Below are 20965 nucleotides of genomic sequence, written 5' to 3'. Positions count from 1 at the left end.
CACATACATGTTCTTGAGAGTTTGATAGATGTTAATGTGAATTGTGTGACATTGGAAAGTCAAGAAGTTGTCTTGCAGCATTATTATTTCTTTAAGCTTACAAATTAAACTAAATAGGAATAATTTTGTTCAATTAGCAATGATGTCGTTGTAGTATAGTGGTAAGTATTGCCGGCTGTCACCCGGGTGACCCGGGTTCGATCCCCGGCAACGGCGCACAATCATTTAAACCCATTTTATTCTATAATAAAATTACAGATTTACCCCAAATCATAAGGTTTTTTATTATTTTTTTTATTTTTTTAACAAACCATGTTATCTATACTCACTTATTTTTTCTATCATGAAATTACAAATTTACCCCAAATCATAAGGTGTTTTTTTTTAACAAACGATATTATCTATACTAAACCATTTTTTCTATCCTGAAATTACAAATTTACCCCAAATCATAAGGTTTTATTTTTGTTTTTTTTTTAACAAACGATATTATCTATATTAAAGAACCATAAGTACACTTAACTTCATAATGAGTTAATAATAATATAATTCAAATTGTTTTTGATGAAAATCAAACTTATGAATACCCACCAATTCAATTCCTATTAGCCGTGGTTTCGACGCTCGAAACACATCTCCGCTTTTGTCGTGCACTCCAATCAAAGAACAAAATCGCCTGCATTTATACAATGACACTCTTCTCCCTATATTTGCCTCCAAAACCTACCTTCTGCTGCCCAATCCCGAAAAGGCTGAATCAGTAATTTGAGCGGACTCTATCCTCTTCTGGTTCCCGATCATCTAAACGTACCCCTCAGAATCCTCAAAAATCCCACCACCCATATCCTCCTTCTCCGATGGCCACCCTCTCCGCCTTCTCGCCTCCCTCCTGGCCCGACCCAAACTCCGCCGCCGACTTCCTCACCGATCCCACCGATCCCACCGACGATAATCCCACCTCTGTCGTTGACTCCAGCGACGACCACCACGACCACCAATCGCCCCCAAACCCTAACCACAACCTCCACAACAACCACCCATTCTCCTCCTCGCCCCCGGAGCCTGCCCCGCCGGCGCCGCGCTCGCCTCCGTCTCTGTTCCACGTCTGCTTCAACCAAGACCACTCCTGCTTCGCCGTGGGGACAGACCACGGGTTCCGGATCTACAACTGCGACCCGTTCCGCGAGCTCTTCCGCCGCGACTTCGACAACGGCGGCGGAATCGGCGTCGTTGAGATGCTATTCCGCTGCAACATCTTGGCCATAGTCGGTGGTGGGCCCGACCCTCAGTACCCGACCAATAAAGTCATGATCTGGGACGACCACCAGGAGCGGTGCATCGGTGAGCTGTCGTTCCGCTCCGTCGTCCGGTCGGTGCGGCTCCGGAGGGACCGTATCGTCGTCGTTTTGGAGCAGAAGATATTCGTGTACAATTTCGCCGACCTGAAGCTGCTGCACCAGATTGAAACGATCGCGAACCCTAAGGGGCTGTGCGCGGTGTCGCAGGTAGCGAGGTCGCTGGTGCTGGTGTGCCCTGGGCTGCAGAAGGGGCAGGTTAGGGTGGAGCATTACGCGTCGAAGCGGACCAAGTTCATTATGGCTCACGATTCCAGACTTGCCTGCTTTGCACTCACGCCAGACGGCCAGCTGCTCGCCACTTCCAGCAACAAAGGGACTCTCGTTCGGATTTTCAATACTCTCGACGGAACTTTGCTACAAGAGGTATAATTTTATTTTGCTTGAAAAGCTCTAAACTTTGTCATAATTCAATGCAATATGTTACATATTTTAGCTTGGAGTTGGTTTCATATGATTCAAGAGAATTGGGATTGCTTGGTATCGAATTTCGGATATGAATTTAGGAGCTTTGGTTAATTTGAAAGCCTTGTAGTAGTATTAATCAAGTTTCAATGCAAATGTGTTATATAATTTAGGGGCTTTGCTTGATTTGAAAGCAGCTGTAAGTTGCAGGTTAGAGTTCATTGGTATGGTGACTTATATTTCAGTTTGGACTGGATTCGAACATTCTTAAGTTTGAGGAAGTTTGTTCAACCGTTGACTAGGATGTGCTAATGTTCACTCGTAATGATTGAGTATTTAGGGTACATTCTATATGGACTTTCAGTTTTGTAGTTGGTTGGGATATAAATCAGCTACTGTTCAATGTTCATTACAAAGTCATGTTGCGGGTACGTGTTTGTTCTCTGTATGCTTTGCTTAGTGAAGTTTGGAAAGACTGTTTTCTTCAGTTCTATTCATTTTATCTGAACTTTGAGGAGGGTGCATCCCTCCTGCTTCATTGGAAGGTCTTAACTGTTGTAGACATATGATTACGGGGTGGTAGAATTATGGATGTTTTGGATACATTGCAGGTAAGAAGGGGTGCAGACAGAGCAGAAATCTATAGTTTGGCATTCTCTTCAACTGCCCAGTGGTTAGCGGTCTCAAGTGACAAGGGAACGGTCCATGTTTTTAACCTCAAGGTTAATTCTGGATCCTCTGGAAATGAGAATACCCGAAGTGCATCTGATCCTAATCTTGTGGTTTCATCATCAAACTCTTCTCTTTCTTTCATCAGAGGTAAACTCTGTCTCTCATTAGTCTTGCTGTTTCATCATCAACAAATGATTAAATTGTTCTGGTTTGTTTGCTGCTCTAAACATTCTAGATTTACTATGGACAAATGGTTTATTTGGGGATATATGTATCACTTTAAATCATTATATATTGCTTCGAGGGGAAGAATTTGAAGTTACACATATGATTTAAGAACACATTTGTATATGCCAGTGGCACTTGAATGACGGGAATGAATTTTTCTTTGTCCCAGTGTTCAATACCATATGCTGAAAACTAGTGAATTTTGAATTATCCAATAATACACAGAAGAAATTTGTGTGCCGTGTGAAACAGTTGTTAAAAACATGGTGCAATCCGCAATTGCGCATATGCGTGTGATGAAGTTTGTGTCTTTCCTCTCCTTAATTTGTGATGCCATGTGTAGTCTTGTACACAGGCAAACGACATATTATGCTTCTCAGTCTCAGACCAATGGATCTGAGCGAGGCTTGCATTTCAGGTGTGCTGCCCAAGTATTTTAGCTCAGAGTGGTCGGTTGCTCAGTTTCGCATGCTTGAGGGTTCTCAGTACATTGTTGCGTTTGGTCACCAAAAGAATACTGTGGTGATTCTTGGCATGGATGGGAGGTAGGAAAACAAATTAGTTTTCGATGCTTTCGCACTTTAGTCATGACGGAACTGTATTAAAGAATCATCATGCATATGATACAATGGGAATAAATGTTTGGAGTTTAAACACTGTTATGCAATTTGCATGTCGATGCAGCTTCTATCGATGCGAGTTCGACCCAGTGAACGGAGGAGAGATGACCCAGCTGGAATACCACAACTTTCTAAAGCCAGAAGAAGCCTTTTGAAGTGAAATATTGTACCATTCATCCTTTCTTACTTATAATGTCCTCTGGAGTTTGGACTATTTGGTCTGCTGCTATGGTTCTCCCTAGTTTTAGGGTTTGGGTAAAGCATGCTGTAAATACATGAGCATTGTAAATTTGTAAATTTCTGAGTGCTGTACCAATAACAAAATTAGAAAATGAAAAAAAAAAATCTAACTTAAGTTATTTTATGGTGTTGATTTGTGTTCCCAAATTGATTAAACTACGCCAACGGATTCTTCAGTGATGGCATCACAAGTCAATCACGTATTCTTATGCGTTTTAACTTGCGTGATAGTGTTTGATTGGTTTGTGATACTGTCAACGTCATGTTTGGAAGAGCTTATGAAGTCCTCAAAATTCTGAGCTTCTTGTGTTATTGTTAATTCTAGTGTTGTGGCTTCCTATGTTGCAGATTAAAAATCTAAATTAGTTCTGAGGTTCCATCTCTTGGCCATTGGTGTGGGAAATTGCAAATTGACCGTTGATGGTCACAGAATAAACTAGGATCCTATGTTTTATGCTCCCTTTCAATGCTTTGTTTTCTTAATTGTTAATAGTTCTCAAGACTTGATTGTTGGGTTTTATGTGTCTGGTAAAATATGGATACGAAAATCATTTTAGTTCTTAACTTTTTCTGTTTAAACACAAAAAACCGCAAAATTGTGATTTTTCCGTTGAAATACGTAATCAAATACTTTTGAATAAAGCTTAATCAAATACTCAACAATTAGAAATCAGATCAATTTCTTACTTTTTATATCTTTAAGCTCTCTGATTCTTTGATCCTCCTATTTTTGTTCAGTAAACAAGATAAAGTGACTCTTGTTAACAATGTTGTACTCACTGTTAAGAGAAGTGCTAAGAAGACTCTTAAAATGAGACTCTCTATCACCTTACTGTAAGATTAATTTTCGTGTCAACGTTATAAAACATTGTGCCAAAAATAAAAGGTTACAGGGTTCATAAAGCGTCCTACTTTTAAGAATCTCTTTAACATTTCTTCATTGTTAATTGCTAATCTTTTTACTTGATGTTTGTGCAGTGTTTAAAAAACGAGAGCATATATCTCAAGATGCTGCTAATCATTTTAAAATCAGTGCACTGAAATCTTTGTTTGACCAGATAATTGGTGTTATTCACACAATTTTTTTACATTTTATATATTATTCTCAATTTTAAGCTTTTAAATCGAAAAAATTGAAGATAATCAAAGAACAAAAATTAACAAAGAGTACTTTTGTGTGTGGATAACATCACCCGATATTTTATCACAACATAACATAATAGTACACATCTATAATCTATTCATACAAAGAAGATTATGCCCAACATTTCACTTTAAGTCTGACTAGTTGGATAACAACACTCTAAAATAGTCATTCTGAGAGCTAACCAGTTGCACCAATTTGTTTGTTTCGCAAACACTCGATTCATACGTCGCGCTACGAGACAATTCGTCTGTCGTCATTGCATCGGGGCTTTCATTCAACCATGTGAAAGATCAGACTGAAGTTTTGATCAGCAATACTGTGCTACTGTTCTTATTTTTCTGACATCAAACTGTAAATTGTTTATTTGCGGTAACAGTACAAGTTTAAATGTAAAAAACCGACAAAGAGTATCTCAAACAAGATGAATCCCAGAGCCTTGAGTTATATTTAATAAGGACCTTGGTCTCCAATGCATACATATCTTCTTCTCCAAAATCTCTAGGCACTAGCACGTACCAAGCTCCCTTCTGCTCCAACAATGGTGCTCAAGCTGCATGGACTTTCTGTGTCTATTTCCACAGCTCGCGTCGTCGCTTGTCTCCATGAAAAAAGCGTTGATTTCGAGCTTGTCCCCGTTGATCTCTTCGCCTGCGAAAACAAGCAGCCTGAATTTCTAACCAAGAATGTACAGTTTCATTCATTTCCAAACATTTTACAATTCTCCATGATTTTTGTAGCTGTATATATAGAAGCTTATTGCATTTTCTCCATCATGTTCCTGCAGCCCTTTGGCAAAGTTCCAGTACTAGAAGACGATGACATCACACTTTTCGGTAAGTGCTTTATCTTGGCTAGTGATTTTCACACTCGTTCTTTAGCCTCCTGCATTTCTTCAGACCGTAAAAAATACTAATGTAAAATATGTAGGGTGATGTGCAGATGGTTAAAGGAAGGGTAACGAAATTTGTGACAGTTTCTAGCTTAACCTCCTTAATTACTACTTCATTTGTTACACCAGAATCTAGGGCAATCACAGCATATGTAGCTGAAAAATTCAAGGAAACGGGACATGATCTCATTCGTCACGAAAACTTCAACGAAGCTGCATTGGTGAAGGTATGGACAGAAGTGGAATCTCAACAATACAACCCTGCAATCGATCCAATTATTTTCGAGTTTTTCGCAAAGCCTGTTGTAGGAATGGAACCAGATCAAACAGTGATGGATGCAAGTTTGGAGAAGCTGAAGAAGGTGCTGGACGTGTACGAAACCAGGCTGAGCAACAACAAGTTCCTTGCTGGTGATTTCTACAGCCTAGCTGACCTTCACCACTTTGCCGGCACTTTTTATTTCATGAAGACGCCTTGGTCTTCGTTGGTCCACGATCGTCCTCACGTCAAGGCGTGGTGGGAGGAGATTTCATCTAGGCCTGCCTCCAAGAAAGTGGCTGAGGGTATGAATTTTGGTGAAGTTTGAAGATGAGTGGTTGTACTGGTTCTACTATGTGTTTTTTTGAGACGAATGTTTTGGTTCATATCTTCACTGTACTACTAAGGTTTAAGCTTGCATTCTTCCGACTTGTTAAGTGAGATTGGATAGGTAAAGAGAAAGCCATACAAATTGACAAAGATTGAAGTTTTGACTCAATCTATGACAAAATTGAGACACTTCTCATAAGCCACTTTTGGCCTAAATTAATTATGCATGAAAGACATTGTTTTAAGAGTATTTCGCTCCCCTCTAAAGAGAGTGATGCGCGACCAACCAAGGGTAAATAGAAAGAACGGGAGATGGTAACTTGGGATTCACTCAACCAGGGGCAGCAGAGCAAGCTCAACATTGCTAATAGTGGATTCACTCACATGAACAAGCCAAATGCTTGATTTTCAAACATCCCTCCAATTGTATAATGACAAGTGATGTACCATCCCGGGGCCTCGTGTTATGGGTACACTAAAAAATCTCTCCTATAAATGTGGGTAACTGCTTCTCTATTCATTTCATTTAGTATGGCTAATACTATTAGTTAGGCTGTTTTCTTAAATTACTTTGATCTTTTGATGTTATCTTTGTTGAAAACATTCGTTATGATTTCAATTGTCTATTTATTTCCTGTATAGATTAAGACATAACACTTGGCGTTTAATATTTTATTTTTCTTAATGTCAAAATTAATTTGTTTACAACAAAACCGAAGACTTGGCGTTTAATATGAAATGTTTGTAGTTAATGGAAGTCTTGGCACAAAAAACAAACGTAACGACGTTTTAGGTGGTTGTATCAAAATTAATTTTTCTATATAAACCTATTATTCTTTGGGGAAAAATATCCTCATTCAACTATTCTTTTCTCTTCCAAACTATCTACGAGTGTTTCCCAACCTCCTCAAATATCATTCGAGGATCATCAAAATCTCTAAGATTTTTATCCAAAAGAATAACAAAGTTGTTGTCCATCAAGAGAATTATTACAAGTGTAGCGTAATCCGCCATAACATGCTACGTTAATTATCTCTAAGTAGCGAATTTAAGCTTAAGGGAGAATTTCTCACACATTACCTCGAAATCATTTATCTTCAATCAAGCATCAATCAACGTAAGTTTCCAATGAGGTAATATAAAAGTTAGTTTTTTTTTTCTTTCAAATAAAGAAAAGCTAATGACAATAAAGGAGGCCACCAAGCCCAAATGCGTTTAAACGTGTTTTTAGTCTAAAAAAGTTATTTTCATACACTATTTTTTTCGATGAAAAGACATAAATAAACAATGTGTGCAAAAACCATATCTCATAGTTTTTATCGTTTAGAAATTCGACATGTCCTAAACAATGATTTTTTGTGTATGGAGGAGAATGACCAGCTCCACTGTTCACCTGCTACAAGAGAGATTTTTTAGCGTGCAAAACATAGACACATATCATTATACAAGTTGAGAGAGACTTGGAAAACAAAATTCTCTCCCCTTATATGATTACAAATGTATTACCGCTTCGCGTTTTTGGCACATTAAAAAATCTCTCCTAATACATATGCTTGCTTTTTACAAAAAATCGTATTTTGACTTGCACTTGCCTAAAGAGGCCATCAAATGCATCCATACATGCTCATAGTTTAAGAAAGTTTCACACATAATTTTTTTTTTCAATAAAAAAACATAAATAAATAACGTGGGTGAAAATTGTATCTCGTAATTTATTCAGTTTAGAAATTCAACTTATCCTAAACAATTACATGTGGGTTCGCAATTACATGTTGGTGTGGAAGCTAGACTTGTGGTCAGGAGGAGGCTAAAATGTCTCTATGAGTCTTTTCAGCCCCTGAAGGGGAAGGATAATGGTAGTTTGCCACCAGTTGTTCCTTTTCTTTTTCTTTTTTTAAAAAACAAAAAACAAAAAAACAATTACATGCGCAATATCTGACCTAAAAATTAACTTTTTGGGCATGGAGGAGCATGACCAACTCCATTGTCCACCCTAATCTTATATATAAAGAGAATGTAAAAGGTGAATAGTGATTTGGTGTCATCAAGCCTCAACAAAAATATTTGGACAAAAATGCCTCCAAGACAAAAAACTTCAAAAGCATCCCAAAATAATGCATCAAAAAAGGCAGGGGTATTTTCGTCAATTTAATAGTATATTTTTTAATAATAAATTTTTTGGTGATTTTTTTTTTCAATTAGTACCTCACAATAGGCTGACAATAATGTGATTCAATTTCTTTATTTTTAAACATGTTCAAACATCTTCAGAGGCATGTAATGCAGGTTATAAAAAAAGTTTTTCACACACAGATAATGATGTGATCAAAAAAGTTGTCAAATGATTGTTTTTTTTTTTTTTTAAACAAACGATATTATCTACACTAAGGGGAGAGGTGGGTTTAGCCTCACAATGGGCTAGCAATAATATGATTCGATTAGTTGTTTATTAAATATTATTTTCTCTATTTTTAAACACGTTCAAAACATTCTAAGAAGCGTGTAATACCGGTTATAAAACAGGTCTTTCGCATAGGATAATAATGTGATTAAGTTAATTGTCAAATGATTGTTTTTTTTTAACAAACGATATTATCTACACTAAGGGGAGGGGGTGAGCTTGGCCTCACAATGGCTAGCAATAATGTGATTCAATCAATTGTTTATTAAATATTCTTTTCTCTATTCTTAATGTAAATTTTATATAGACCAATTTGCACGCGCGTGAGCATGTGCATGAAGACTAGTCTATATATAAAGCCGGAAGGCTGATGAACAGTGGAGAGCAGATTTTATGATGACCAAATTACCAACTTACCCTTGCATAATTTGATATATTATTTTGGGAGGTTTTGAATTTTTTTTGCTGAGGGGCAGTTTGGTCCAATTATTTTTGTCAAAGTGGGTGACACCAAAATTTTTGTCTCATACGTGACCCCAAATTCCATTGTTCATCACACTGCTCTCCACTGTTCATCAGAGAAAAGAATAAAAAAATAAAAGGGAAGAGAAAAAATAATAAACAAATGACAAAGTTGATGGTGAGAAAAATATAATAAAAAATAAGAAAAATCATGAATGTTGTGTTTAAAACATCTTAAGAAGCACGTAGCGTCGGTGATAAAAATGAAATAAAAAAATATTGAAGCAATTCACGCATATAAATATATTTAAAATGTCTAAGTAGCGCTTAGCGTGCTGTGATTCAAAAAATGTCTTTTGCATGTGGTTGTTTATTAAATATCATTTCTCAAATTTTAAACACTTAAGAGGTGCGTAGTGTCAGTTATAAAAAAGTCTCTCGCATGCAGATAATAATATGATTTAATTAGTTGTCAAATGATCATTTTTTTTTTACCAAACGATGTTAGCTACACTAAGCAGAGGGAGTGGGCTTAGCCTCATAATGGGCTAGCAATCTGTCACATCCCGGCCCGGGGTGGATCACTTCCCGGGCCCGCTCCACCATCGTAGCACGATATTGTCCGCTTTGGGCCCCGACTACGCCCTCACGGTTTTGTTTCTGGGAACTCACGAGCAACTTCCCAATGGGTCACCCATCATGGGAGTGCTCCGGCCTCCTTCTCGCTTAACTTCGGAGTTCCAACGGAACCCGAAGCCAGTGAGCTCCCAAAAGGCCTCGTGCTAGGTAGGGATGGAAATATACATTTAAGGATCGCTCCCCTGGGCGATGTAGGATGTTACAATCCACCCCCCTTAGGGGCCCGACGTCCCCGTCGGCACACCACGGCCAGGGTTAGGCTCTGATACCAATTGTCACATCCCGGCCCGGGGTGGATCACTTCCCGGGCCCGCTCCACCACCGTAGCACGATATTGTCCGCTTTGGGCCCCGACTACGCCCTCACGGTTTTGTTTCTGGGAACTCACGAGCAACTTCCCAATGGGTCACCCATCATGGGAGTGCTCCGGCCTCCTTCTCGCTTAACTTCGGAGTTCCAACGGAACCCGAAGCCAGTGAGCTCCCAAAAGGCCTCGTGCTAGGTAGGGATGGAAATATACATTTAAGGATCGCTCCCCTGGGCGATGTAGGATGTTACACAATCAGTTGTTTATTAAATATTTTTTTTTTCTAATCTTAATATAAATTCAATAAAATGTAGATGAAAATTGAAAGACCGCTTTTATTAAATGTATTTATTATTCATTTCTATCTACATTAATAAATAAATTTAAAACATGTAAATCGGCGTAACACGTCGTGATTAAAAAAATATCTTCTACACACGGGTGAACGAGTGCATAAAGGCTAGTCGTAAATTAAATTATATTATCTGAATCTAGAACTCAAGTTCTTGGAAGCACCGCTACAAACTTGGTTTTTAGAATGCCATATTTTGACTGGCATTTGCTTTCTCTGAAAGTTGTATTTGTAAATTCAATAAAATGTAGATGAAAATTGAAGGATCGTTTTTATTAAATGTATTTATTATTCATTTCCATCTATATTAATAAATAAATTTAAAACATATAAATCATCCGTAACACGTCGTGATTCAAAAAATATCTTCTATACGCGCGTGAACGAATGCATAAAGGCTAGTCGTAAATTAAATTATGTAATTTAATTATATTATCTGAATCTAGAACTCAAGTTCTTGGAAGCACCGCTACAAACTTGTTTTTTAGAATGCCATATTTTGACTGGCATTTACTTTCTCTTAAAGTCGTATTTGTAAATTCAATAAAATGTAGATGAAAATTGAAAGACCGTTTTTATTAAATGTATTTATTATTCATTTCCATTTACATTAAGAAATAAATTTAAAACATGTAAATTGCGCGTAACACGTCATGATTCAAAAAAATATCTTCTACACACGTGTGAACGAGTACATAAAGGCTAGTCGAAAATTAAATTATGTAATTAAATTATATTATCTGAATCTAGAACTCAAGTTCTTGGAAGCACCGCTACAAACTTGTTTTTTAGAATGCCATATTTTGACTGGCATTTGCTTTCTCTGAAAGTAGTATTTGTAAATTCAATAAAATGTAGATGAAAATTGAAAGATCGTTTATATTAAATGTATTTATTATTTATTTTCATCTACATTAAGAAATAAATTTAAAACATATAAATCGCGCGTAACACGTTATGTTTCAAAAAATATCTTCTACACGCGTGTGAACGAGTGCATAAACGCTAGTTGTAAATTAAATTATGTAATTAAATTATATTATCTGAATCTTTAACTCAAGTTCTTGGAAGCACTGCTACAAACTTGTTTTTTAGAATGCCATATTTTGACTGGCATTTGCTTTCTCTGAAGGTCGTATTTGTAAATTAAATAAAATGTAGATGAAAATTGAAAGATCGTTTTTATTAAATGTATTTATTATTTATTTCTATCAACATTAAGAAATATATTTAAAACATGTAAATCGCGCGTCACACGTTGTGATTCAAAAAATATCTTCTACACGCGCATGAATGAGTGCATAAAGACTAGTCTTAAATTAAATTATGTAATTAAATTATATTATCTGAACTTGGAAGCACTGCTACAAACTTGTTTTTTAGAATGCCATATTTTGACTGGTATTTGCTTTTTCTGAAAGTCGTATTTGGACGTCCTTTTCTATTTTAAGATAACTGGACGGTAGCCAGTGACATGGGTGCATACGTAAATGCATCATCCTGATCCATTATGTGAGAATTCTAAGGATCTTTATATTTCAGCTGTTCATCGTGTATCGTGCGGTAAAAAATTATTTGACTTTTATTATTTAAAATTAAACATAAATAATACCTGATAAAAATTACTAGATTAATATGTGAGGATCCTAGAGGATCCATTTCCGGTCCATACGAAAACCCCTTGGAGCCTTTGCCCTATATTCAGTGAAAAATATACTGATAGCGTGTTAAATTCCACACACACCGAAATTAAACGCAAATAACGAATACAAAATGTTATTCTTGAAGAGCCAACCCAAACTACGTATGAGCGGATCGATAGCGTGTACCGAAATTAAGCGCAAATAACGAATAAAAAATGTTATTCTTGAAGAGCCAACCCAGACTAACGTATGAACTCGCGCCAATAGCCACTTTTTTCAGAAGCAGTTGGTCCTTCTCCCCGATGGTCATTGGCTTATAAATAATAGGCCATATCCGGATCCAAATCACAGCACATCTGTTCCTCAGTTGCTCAACCTTCTTACCTTTTCTCTTCCTCCAGAGTCATGGCTCCAGTCAAGGTCCACGGAAACGTTTTGTCGGTCTGTACAAGGCGAGTGATTGCTGCTCTCTACGAGAAAGACATCAAATTTGAGCTTGTTCCAATCGACTTGGGAACTGGTGAACACAAAAAGGAGCCCTTCATTTCCCTCAATGTAAGTGTATGATTACTATGAGAACATGAAGAACAAAACTAAATCTCACATTTCTTTTCTTCATTTGATGCAGCCATTTGGTGAAGTTCCAGCTTTCGAAGACGGAGATCTTAAGCTCTTTGGTAAGTCTGTGTTTAGCTCACTCACGTCGTGATAAACTTATCTGTAAATCGGATGCAGTTGTGACGGTATCCAAATCAATCAATCACTGTCACACTCGGAGCATATATGAATTTGTTTATATAAGATAAAATTGTATTTAGTTCATTCACATCGAGAAAAATTTGCCTATAACTGGGATGCGGGGTATCACAAACCCGTCGAGGACATTCATGTGAAAAAAAGTTAAAATACATTGTCCGTTCTTGATTGGCTTGGAATATGGCATCGCAGTTGTAGTCGTGACATCAAATTCACACACAACGTACATGAATATGAATTTGTGCATATAAGTTAAGCTGTGGACCTTCTGATGTGCAGAATCAAGGGCAATTACACAATACATTGTCCACGAGTATGCTGACAAGGGAACCCCGCTGGTGTTCCAAGACTCTAAGAAGATGGCAATGATAGCAGTAGGGTGTGAGGTGGAGGGCCAAAAGTTCGACCCGGCGGCCTCAAAACTGACCTTTGAGCAAGTTATAAAGCCTATGCTTAAAATGCCCACAGATGCGGCAGTTGTGGAGGAATATGAAGCCAAGTTGGCTGTGGTTCTGGATGTGTATGAGATTCGTCTGGCTCAGTCGAAATACTTGGCAGGCGAAAGATTCACTTTGGCTGATCTTCACCACATTCCCTCCATACATTACTTGATGGGAACACAATCGAAGAAGCTGTTCGTGTCCCGCCCCCATGTTAGCGCATGGGTAGCTGATATCACAGCAAGGCCAGCTTGGAAGAAAGTCATTGCCCTGCAAAAGTGAAACAAGAACTAAAGATTTCTGTTGCAGCTGCTTACTCATCAGAGTCATATATCTAAAATAACAACATGTCTGTTTGTTATCAAACATACGTTTGATTTTCTGTTTCCCCTAAGTAGTTGGTGTAAGAACTTTTGTGTGAGAAATGGTCCAAACCATTTAATAAAGGAAATATGGTTATAGTATAATTTATATACATTAAGTACACATTTAATATAAAGTGAGAAAACCATATTACTTGTACAAATTATGGATGGAAGACAGTTACAAAACTTGAAGAAAACTGACAGCAACTGCTACCATGATAGGTGGAGCAGTTGCGTCCTATAAGTCAGGTTTTGATCCCCTTTATCGGGTAAGTTACAAGGTTCTCAAAATGTGAATGCTCGCCCTATCGAGAGTAAGAGTTCCATTCCGTTTCCAAGAGAAAGGAAGGTCCAAATCTCATCTCAATCATCTCATCTACGACAGCAAGCAAGTGCATCCCTAGTTTCTGCCAAAATGATGATTTAATGAGTAATATGACTAGTATAAATGCATGCGTGTATATTAGTTTGTAGTACATCATGCAAGGTTGATCTTGGTCTCTGAATGAAGTATATAATTAAGTTCAACAGTTGGAGGACGAGACTCTGCTACTGCTGCTGTTGTATGCCTTTGAGATTATTCTTCCATTTTCGTTACGAAGATCGATGCCTTTTGGTGTTTGAAGTTTGTGATCCACCAAACCAGTAATTTGTGTCAGAAATATATGGTAATATAATTAAAACACAAACGAAGGATTGTGCTAACCTAATTCACATGGCAACCATGGAAGTCGGACAAGACTAACCTAACTGTAACAAGAAGAGCCTTATAGTCACCCAGAACCGGAAATGTACCAACTAGTGATAGTCCTCCTAGTGCCTTAAAGACACAGCATCTTCAACATCCATAGCATAGACTATAGAGCTTGTTCATAAAAAGGGAAGTCTCATCCTCTCCATCTATCACTCCTACACCAGCCATGACTACACCATCTCTTCCAGATATAAAGCATCCCAGCTGGGCAATTCAACCGTTGACTTTTACATAATATCTAATTGTTCATTTGTGTATATAGCTGCTGCTAATTACATGTTTTCATTTATTACTTTTCGCGTAAAGTCACTCCTAGACTAGTATATAACCTTGTGTTATTCCTTGTAAAGAAATCAATGAAAGCTATTCAGCCAGACTCAAAGCATTATAGATCATCCCCACGTAGCTCTCTACTGGCCTAGAAATGGTGCTGAAGCTGCATGGATTTCCTGTGTCGCTCTGCACGGCTCGCGTAGAGGTCTGTCTTCACGAAAAAAAGTTGATTTCGAGTTTGTCCCCATCAACATTTTGGGCCTCGAAAACAAGCAGCCTCCTTTCTTGCCAAGAACGTAAATTTCATTGGCCATAAGTTACCAAAAAGTTGACACTATATTTGGATGAGAGAAATAAGCTTGAAAATTGGATAAAAGTCTGAATTTATAAATTGACATGCACCAACTTCCTTGTTTGAATTTATAAACATAGAAATATTGAATTTCTAGATGGAAAAAAACTTAGAATTTGGGACCTTCAATTTCCAGTTTAAATTCCATGTAAATATATGTTATTTCCCAATTTTTATGATTAAGAGTTTAAGAACAACAAATTTCATATTCATTTCAACTGTTCTTTTAAGTTAACCAAACAAGAAAATTCATAAATTCTAGAAAATAAAATTCCGTCATTTTAATTTTCGTTATTTTAAAATTCTTTAGTAATCTTAAATTTTTTCATTCAAACATAGTGTGAATCTTCAATTTTGTATGTATAAGCTAATTGCTTTGGTTGTAGCAATTTTTTATGATATCTCTCTCCCCATCACACGTAGTCCTTTGGCCTTATTCCACCGTTTGAAGATCGTGACATCACACTTTTTGGTAAGCCTCTCAAATCCTACATTGGATATTCACTAATTTGACAAAACTTATATATTTTAATTGTCTTTCATTTGTAACACCAGAATCAAGGGCAATCACAGGATATGTAGAGGAAAAATTTAAGGAAACCGGATACGATCTCATTACGTACGAAAACTCGAAAGAAGCTGCATTCGTCAAGGTATGGACAGAAGTGGAATCCCAACAGTACCACCCTGCAATTTGTCCTCTGAGTTCTTTGGGAAGCCTACACCGGGAAGTTGTTGATCCTAAAAACTATCAAGCTTATGTGGCACACAGGCCGAGTAATTAATGAGCTAACTACGTCATTTGGTTATATGCGGGGCGTGCCAACTCGACGGCCGAGCTCGGCCGGGGAGTAAAATATGCTGATATCGCATTGAGCGCGCTACTGACTTCTTGATCTACGACTGCGGTCGAGGAAGGAACACGTCTCGGCTTTCGAGTTCTAGAGCCTGAAGACAAGGCTGCTAGTTTCTTCGAAGTTCAATATCAAATTCGACTTTCAATGTGCCGAATGTAGTAACCTGGTAACACCTCACTTTACCTAGAAGGCTGATGAGATGACCTTTACCAACAAGGACTCGGAAATCCTTGTTGACTGAGACTTCGATAAATAACCAGTTGGTCTCGAAGCAGTGTTGTTTATCCAAATTGAGGGTGCTCCTCGGTCAGCTGATTCTACGACTCCAGTGCTATTAATCCAAACTGAAGATGTTTCCAGTTGCCTTCACAATGTTGTTTTATCCAAATTGAAGATGTGTTGACGAGAAGAAAGGGGGATAGGATAAAATCTGAGGGTTGTTAAAAATTTTTGAGTAGGGCAATTTGTGTGTTGAATTGAAAGGGCCTTCTCGTCGTGGTACGTCCTGTATTTATAGAGCTTGTATGTTTGACGACCACATTGTATAATTGCATTCCGAGAAGTACAAAAGCTGCCAATAATATTCTTAAGAATATCCTTTAATAACCCCACGAAATACGATTCAGACTCGGTTTGTTGAAATCACGCCATTTGGGCTTAGTTTGTGGCCACGTGCATGCAATCCAATCTTTATTTTCAATTTCCACCCTTGGATTGGAGAAATTTTTGGAAGTGACGTGAACACACACCTCAGCAGAATAGGTGATGTTCCCAACCAATTAAAGTTGGGAACTTTAACGAAAAGCTCCCGGTACTGTTCAATTTAACGAAAAACCACATTTTTACACTAAAAAATCAATCCTAATACTATTCACTTTACCCTTTATTTTGTCCTTATCGTTAAAACTTAAAGTTTTCAAACCCTTTTCATTAGTTTTCCTATTAAAGTTTAACAGCTAAATTTTGATTTAGGCTCACTAGGACTAGGTGATTTATTTATTAATGGTGGTTTATTTATTATTTCATGGATAACGAAGTCTTAACACCCCTTGTTCCCTCTCATCTGTCTCTCTCTTCATCTATCTATTCCTCTCTTCTTCCTCTCTGGGCTCTCTCACTTCATTCAAAGTTGTCTCTTCTCCATCTATCTTATGTTATTACCCAATTTTAATTCAATTGTAATCCCCAAATCAGTTAGTTGATTAGGTCTCAAAAGTATCTGCTGTGAAGAGATAGACGAAGAGAGAGACGGATGAGAGGAAACAAGTGGTCTTAAGGCTTCGTTATCCGTGAAATAATAAATAAACCACCATTAATAAATAAATCACCTAATCCAAGTGAACCGAAGTCAAAAATTGATTAGTAACACCACCTGTCTTGTTGAGGTGTGTGTTTCTATCACTCTTAAAAATTTCTCCTTTGCATGCAATCCCATCTTCAAATTAGTTGTTGGACTTGATAATCATCCTGCCATACTCTGACTCCATTCATGATAGTCATGCTATCTTTCCACGAGATTGCAGCAGTATTAAACCACATAACATTGTATCAAATCACCGCTACTTTACCACCCAGATGTGCTCTAGATAATTCAATATATTATTAAGAGATAATTATTATGATAAAAATCACAATATTATTCCTTAATAATAACTATGGAAGGTGTATTCAATTGGGATTTTGAGGGATTTTAATTCTTTTAATGAATATAGGGGTATTCAATCAGAATTTTAAGATAATTTATTAAAATCCTTAGAAATCCGAGTGTATTCAATTAAAATTTTAAAGAAGTTTATAACATTCCAGAAGTATTCAATTAGAATTAGAATTTAAAGAATTTAAAAAATTGAGGAATTAGAAGGAATTGGAGAGATTTTGTAGTGTATTTTAAGCATACACAAATCTCACATCTTCCCATGAAATTTCGAGAGAATTGAATCAAAATTTTACATAAAATCTCTACAAATCAGTTAAACTCCATAAAAATCCATAGATTTATAAATCTATTAAAATCTCTTAAATTCCCAATTGAATACATTCCCCTAAAATTATTCTGACTCAATCACCTAACGGTTTAGAACTTCGTTCACTCAACAGCCTCGATCGTTTGGGCCGATTGTGTAATCACCAAACTTGCGGTACATAATTACATGGGAAGTAGTCTCCCAACCCTCCACGTGTATGCATGTGTTGACTAGAGAATTTACAAATGAATTGCAATTTTTCTTCTGACCATTGGTAATTATATAACCATTCTTATTTAATATTATCCAACCATTCTTATTTAATATTATCTCATGCAGAGAAACCCATTTCCGAACAAACTCTAGGATATTAATCATATTCAGTCCATATGAATTGATATACTATTAAAAGATAATATCATGATTAAAATCACAATATATCCTTCAATAATAATTATCTTAACTATTCTACCATCCAATAGTAGAGAACTATGTTCACTCAATGGCTTTGATTGCACAGACGGTGATGTAATTTTGGGTCCAAACAGAATTAAACTGGATCAAGCACTCATCAACGGGAGTTTAGAGAAGCTAGAGAAGTTGCTCGACGTGTATGAGAGAAGGCTGAGCAGCAAGCAACAAACAAGTACCTTTCTGCTGAGTTCTACAGCCTAGCTGACCTTCGTCACTACCCCTACACCTTTTATTTCATGAAGACTCCTTGGACTTCGTTGGTTAACGATCGTCCTCACGTGAAGGCATGGTGGGAAGAAATTTCAGCTAGGCCTGCCTCGATCAAAGTGGCTGAGGGCATGAAAATTATTAGTGAACTTGAAAGCAACACAGATGTAATTTAGCAATTTCCTTGAATTATAAGCCTTCTAGTTCTTGCTAATGTTTTTCTTCATTTAGTTGTCAATTTTAAGGTTATTTTCGTCCACTTGTATTATATGTGTGTGTGTGTGTTTTTTTTTTTTTTTTGAATTTGTTGTATACGTGTTAATTTTTACTTAAATTTCTTTTCATAACTCAATTATATCTCAAAATTTCAAGTATTTATGTGAACAGTGAATGTCACACAATCTTCTAAACTTAAATTTCAAAACTTAAAATGTATTAATAGTTGTAGAATGGCTTTAACCCTAATTATTATTTTATTTTTTTTGTAACTTTTAGTTATGTTATAATTTAATTTTACGAATATTTAAATCTAAAAAATTTTAAGTTCCAATAAGATTTTCGAAACCAAACAAATCACACCAACTAATCACTCAACCAACCAAACTTCAATACATACATTAACCAACCAAAGTTCAATACACATACCAAATATTATTTTATTGTTTTGGCATTGGACTTAGATTTCAGCCATTGGATTTGACAAAAACAAGCATATATACCATTAGATTAGTTTAAAATGGTTGCCCAAAAAAGGAGTTTGATCTGGAGTGTTGATAACCAACAGTCCAAAAATCAAAATGGCTACAATTACCATTGGACAACTGGGGTCCTTGCCACTTGGGGCCTAATTGTTGGCCACTAATTCTTATATTTAGCTACATTTTAAATGGGACCCATTCAAGATTTGGGTCAGCCAAATCTGAACCCAAATTTGGGTCCAAACTCAAATTTATAGGTTTGACCGTTTGAGTCCTAGTTTTGGGTGACATTTTTTTGGGTTTAAACTCAAATATTTGGATTGGATCCAAGAGTCAGAGTTGGTTTAAATAACAAATGTGATTCAAATGTGTCGGCTATCCTTTGGTAAATGTGTGTCAAAAAAAAGAAGAGATTTCTTGCAACCCAAACTGGAAATTGGGATTCTCGTCCAAGAAGAAGACGAAGTCAATTAGTAGAAAGCAAGATCATTGATCGATTTGGTGAGTTTTTTTCTCCAATTCTTTTGAAGTATTGCATGGTTATATCTAGTATGGAAATATTTGTATTCAAATTTGTGAAATATCGATAGATATATTGATATCAATATTGGTTACATTAGACGGAAATGATGGAAATTTGCTCAAAAACTTGAAAATTTGAAATGAGATTAATTAAGGAATATCAAATGAAAATTTGTTGATATTTAACCAATATGAGATGAATTTAGACTTTACCTCCCTCCCTTTCCATATCTTTTTCTAATTTTTCTAATATTTGCACAAAAATATCGACCGTGTAAAAGAAATTTTAAACTCTAATTATATCACAAATATGTTGACGTGTATGAAGATCGATCGACTCAGCAAATCTAACTAGCTACTTGGGAAATGACAACCTCACCTCCGCCGATCTCACTCACCTTCCAAACTTGCACAATCTTACGCATAAAAGGGTCAATCTTCTCGATAATGTTTTTTAATAATTAAAAGCGTCTATCTTCTAACTCATAATTTAAAAAATGAAAAAAATTAAGTTTTCATTCTTACTTTTCATATTTCATTGATTAAAATCTCATTTCTTTTTAAATTTTTATCAAGGTTCTAAGATTTTAATAAACGTCATTAATTATTTTAACAATAAAATATTTTTTTATTTCTAAATATATTCATTTAGTGTTAGAAACGTTACATTTGGAATATTTATATTTATGCTAAATTTTTTATCATATATTTTTTATTTTTAATTTGCAAGCCTTTTTTTTTAAGTTGTACCAATTTTCTTTTCAGCTTTAATTTGTACCCATATTTTTTAAATTTATTGGTACCCATTTTTTATTTTGCTAAATGTACCCATGCTAATTATATGTATTAAAATATATCAATGGTTATTTTTTAAAATATGTTAATAATTATGTGGGCACATTATTATTATTATTATTATTATTGTTATAATTTTTGTGAAGAACAACATTACTCTAAAATTGATATTTTAGTATTTATTATATTTTAAAAAATATTATTTGAATTTGTTTAAATTTCATAATTTGTGGGACATTAAATGTAACATCCTACATCGCCCAGGGAGTGATCCTTTAATGTATATTCTCATCCCTACCTAGCACGAGGAATTTTGGGAGCTCACTGGCTTCGGGTTCCGTAGGAACTCCGAAGTTAAACGAGAAGAAGGCCAGAGCACTTCCATGATGGGTGACCCACTAGGAAGTTGCTCATGAGTTCCCAAAACCAAAACCGTGAGGGAATGGTAAGCCCAAAGCGGACAATATCGTGCTATGGTGGTGGAGAGGGCCCATGATGTGGTGGACCCCAGGCGGGGATGTGACATTAAATGCATAAATGCATGAGTCAATCTCTTAAA

The 20965-nt window shown here is 36.3% G+C and overlaps 3 protein-coding genes, 1 non-coding gene and 1 pseudogene across 6 annotated transcripts; all 5 read left to right on the top strand.

The window, feature by feature from the left end:
• The first annotated feature begins 144 nt into the window (after window positions 1-144).
• On the top strand, window positions 145-216 carry TRNAD-GUC (transfer RNA aspartic acid (anticodon GUC)). The gene has a single exon. It is a non-coding gene; the product is annotated as a tRNA-Asp (tRNA).
• A 425-nt stretch (window positions 217-641) lies between these two features.
• Window positions 642-3642, top strand: LOC126615885 (autophagy-related protein 18a-like). Of its 3 annotated transcripts, none has more exons than XM_050283812.1 (4): window positions 642-1721; window positions 2372-2579; window positions 3016-3205; window positions 3345-3642. In XM_050283812.1, the coding sequence occupies exons 1-4, from the start codon at window positions 858-860 to the stop codon at window positions 3433-3435; spliced, it is 1353 nt and encodes a 450-aa protein (XP_050139769.1). In that variant the 5' UTR covers window positions 642-857; the 3' UTR covers window positions 3436-3642. The 3 variants fall into 3 exon arrangements, with proteins under 3 accessions (XP_050139769.1, XP_050139768.1, XP_050139770.1); XM_050283811.1 differs by having other exon boundaries at window positions 3004-3205; XM_050283813.1 differs by having other exon boundaries at window positions 645-1721; window positions 3079-3205.
• A 1470-nt stretch (window positions 3643-5112) lies between these two features.
• Window positions 5113-6395, top strand: LOC126614676 (glutathione S-transferase F13-like). The gene is made up of 3 exons (XM_050282321.1): window positions 5113-5352; window positions 5452-5500; window positions 5686-6395. The coding sequence occupies exons 1-3, from the start codon at window positions 5206-5208 to the stop codon at window positions 6141-6143; spliced, it is 654 nt and encodes a 217-aa protein (XP_050138278.1). The 5' UTR covers window positions 5113-5205; the 3' UTR covers window positions 6144-6395.
• A 5882-nt stretch (window positions 6396-12277) lies between these two features.
• LOC126615163 (glutathione S-transferase-like) lies at window positions 12278-13612 on the top strand. Its single transcript, XM_050282922.1, has 3 exons — window positions 12278-12504; window positions 12578-12626; window positions 12985-13612. The coding sequence occupies exons 1-3, from the start codon at window positions 12355-12357 to the stop codon at window positions 13425-13427; spliced, it is 642 nt and encodes a 213-aa protein (XP_050138879.1). The 5' UTR covers window positions 12278-12354; the 3' UTR covers window positions 13428-13612.
• Window positions 13613-13743: 131 nt separating this feature from the next.
• On the top strand, window positions 13744-18567 carry LOC126617225 (glutathione S-transferase F13-like; annotated as a pseudogene).
• The last annotated feature ends 2398 nt before the right edge of the window (window positions 18568-20965 follow it).

Source organism: Malus sylvestris, chromosome 3 (assembly GCF_916048215.2).
Source record: "Malus sylvestris chromosome 3, drMalSylv7.2, whole genome shotgun sequence".
In the NCBI taxonomy this organism is placed as follows: domain Eukaryota; kingdom Viridiplantae; phylum Streptophyta; class Magnoliopsida; order Rosales; family Rosaceae; genus Malus; species Malus sylvestris.
The sequence above is the reverse complement of the archived record's forward strand: the minus strand, read 5'-3'. Positions and strand labels throughout refer to the sequence as shown.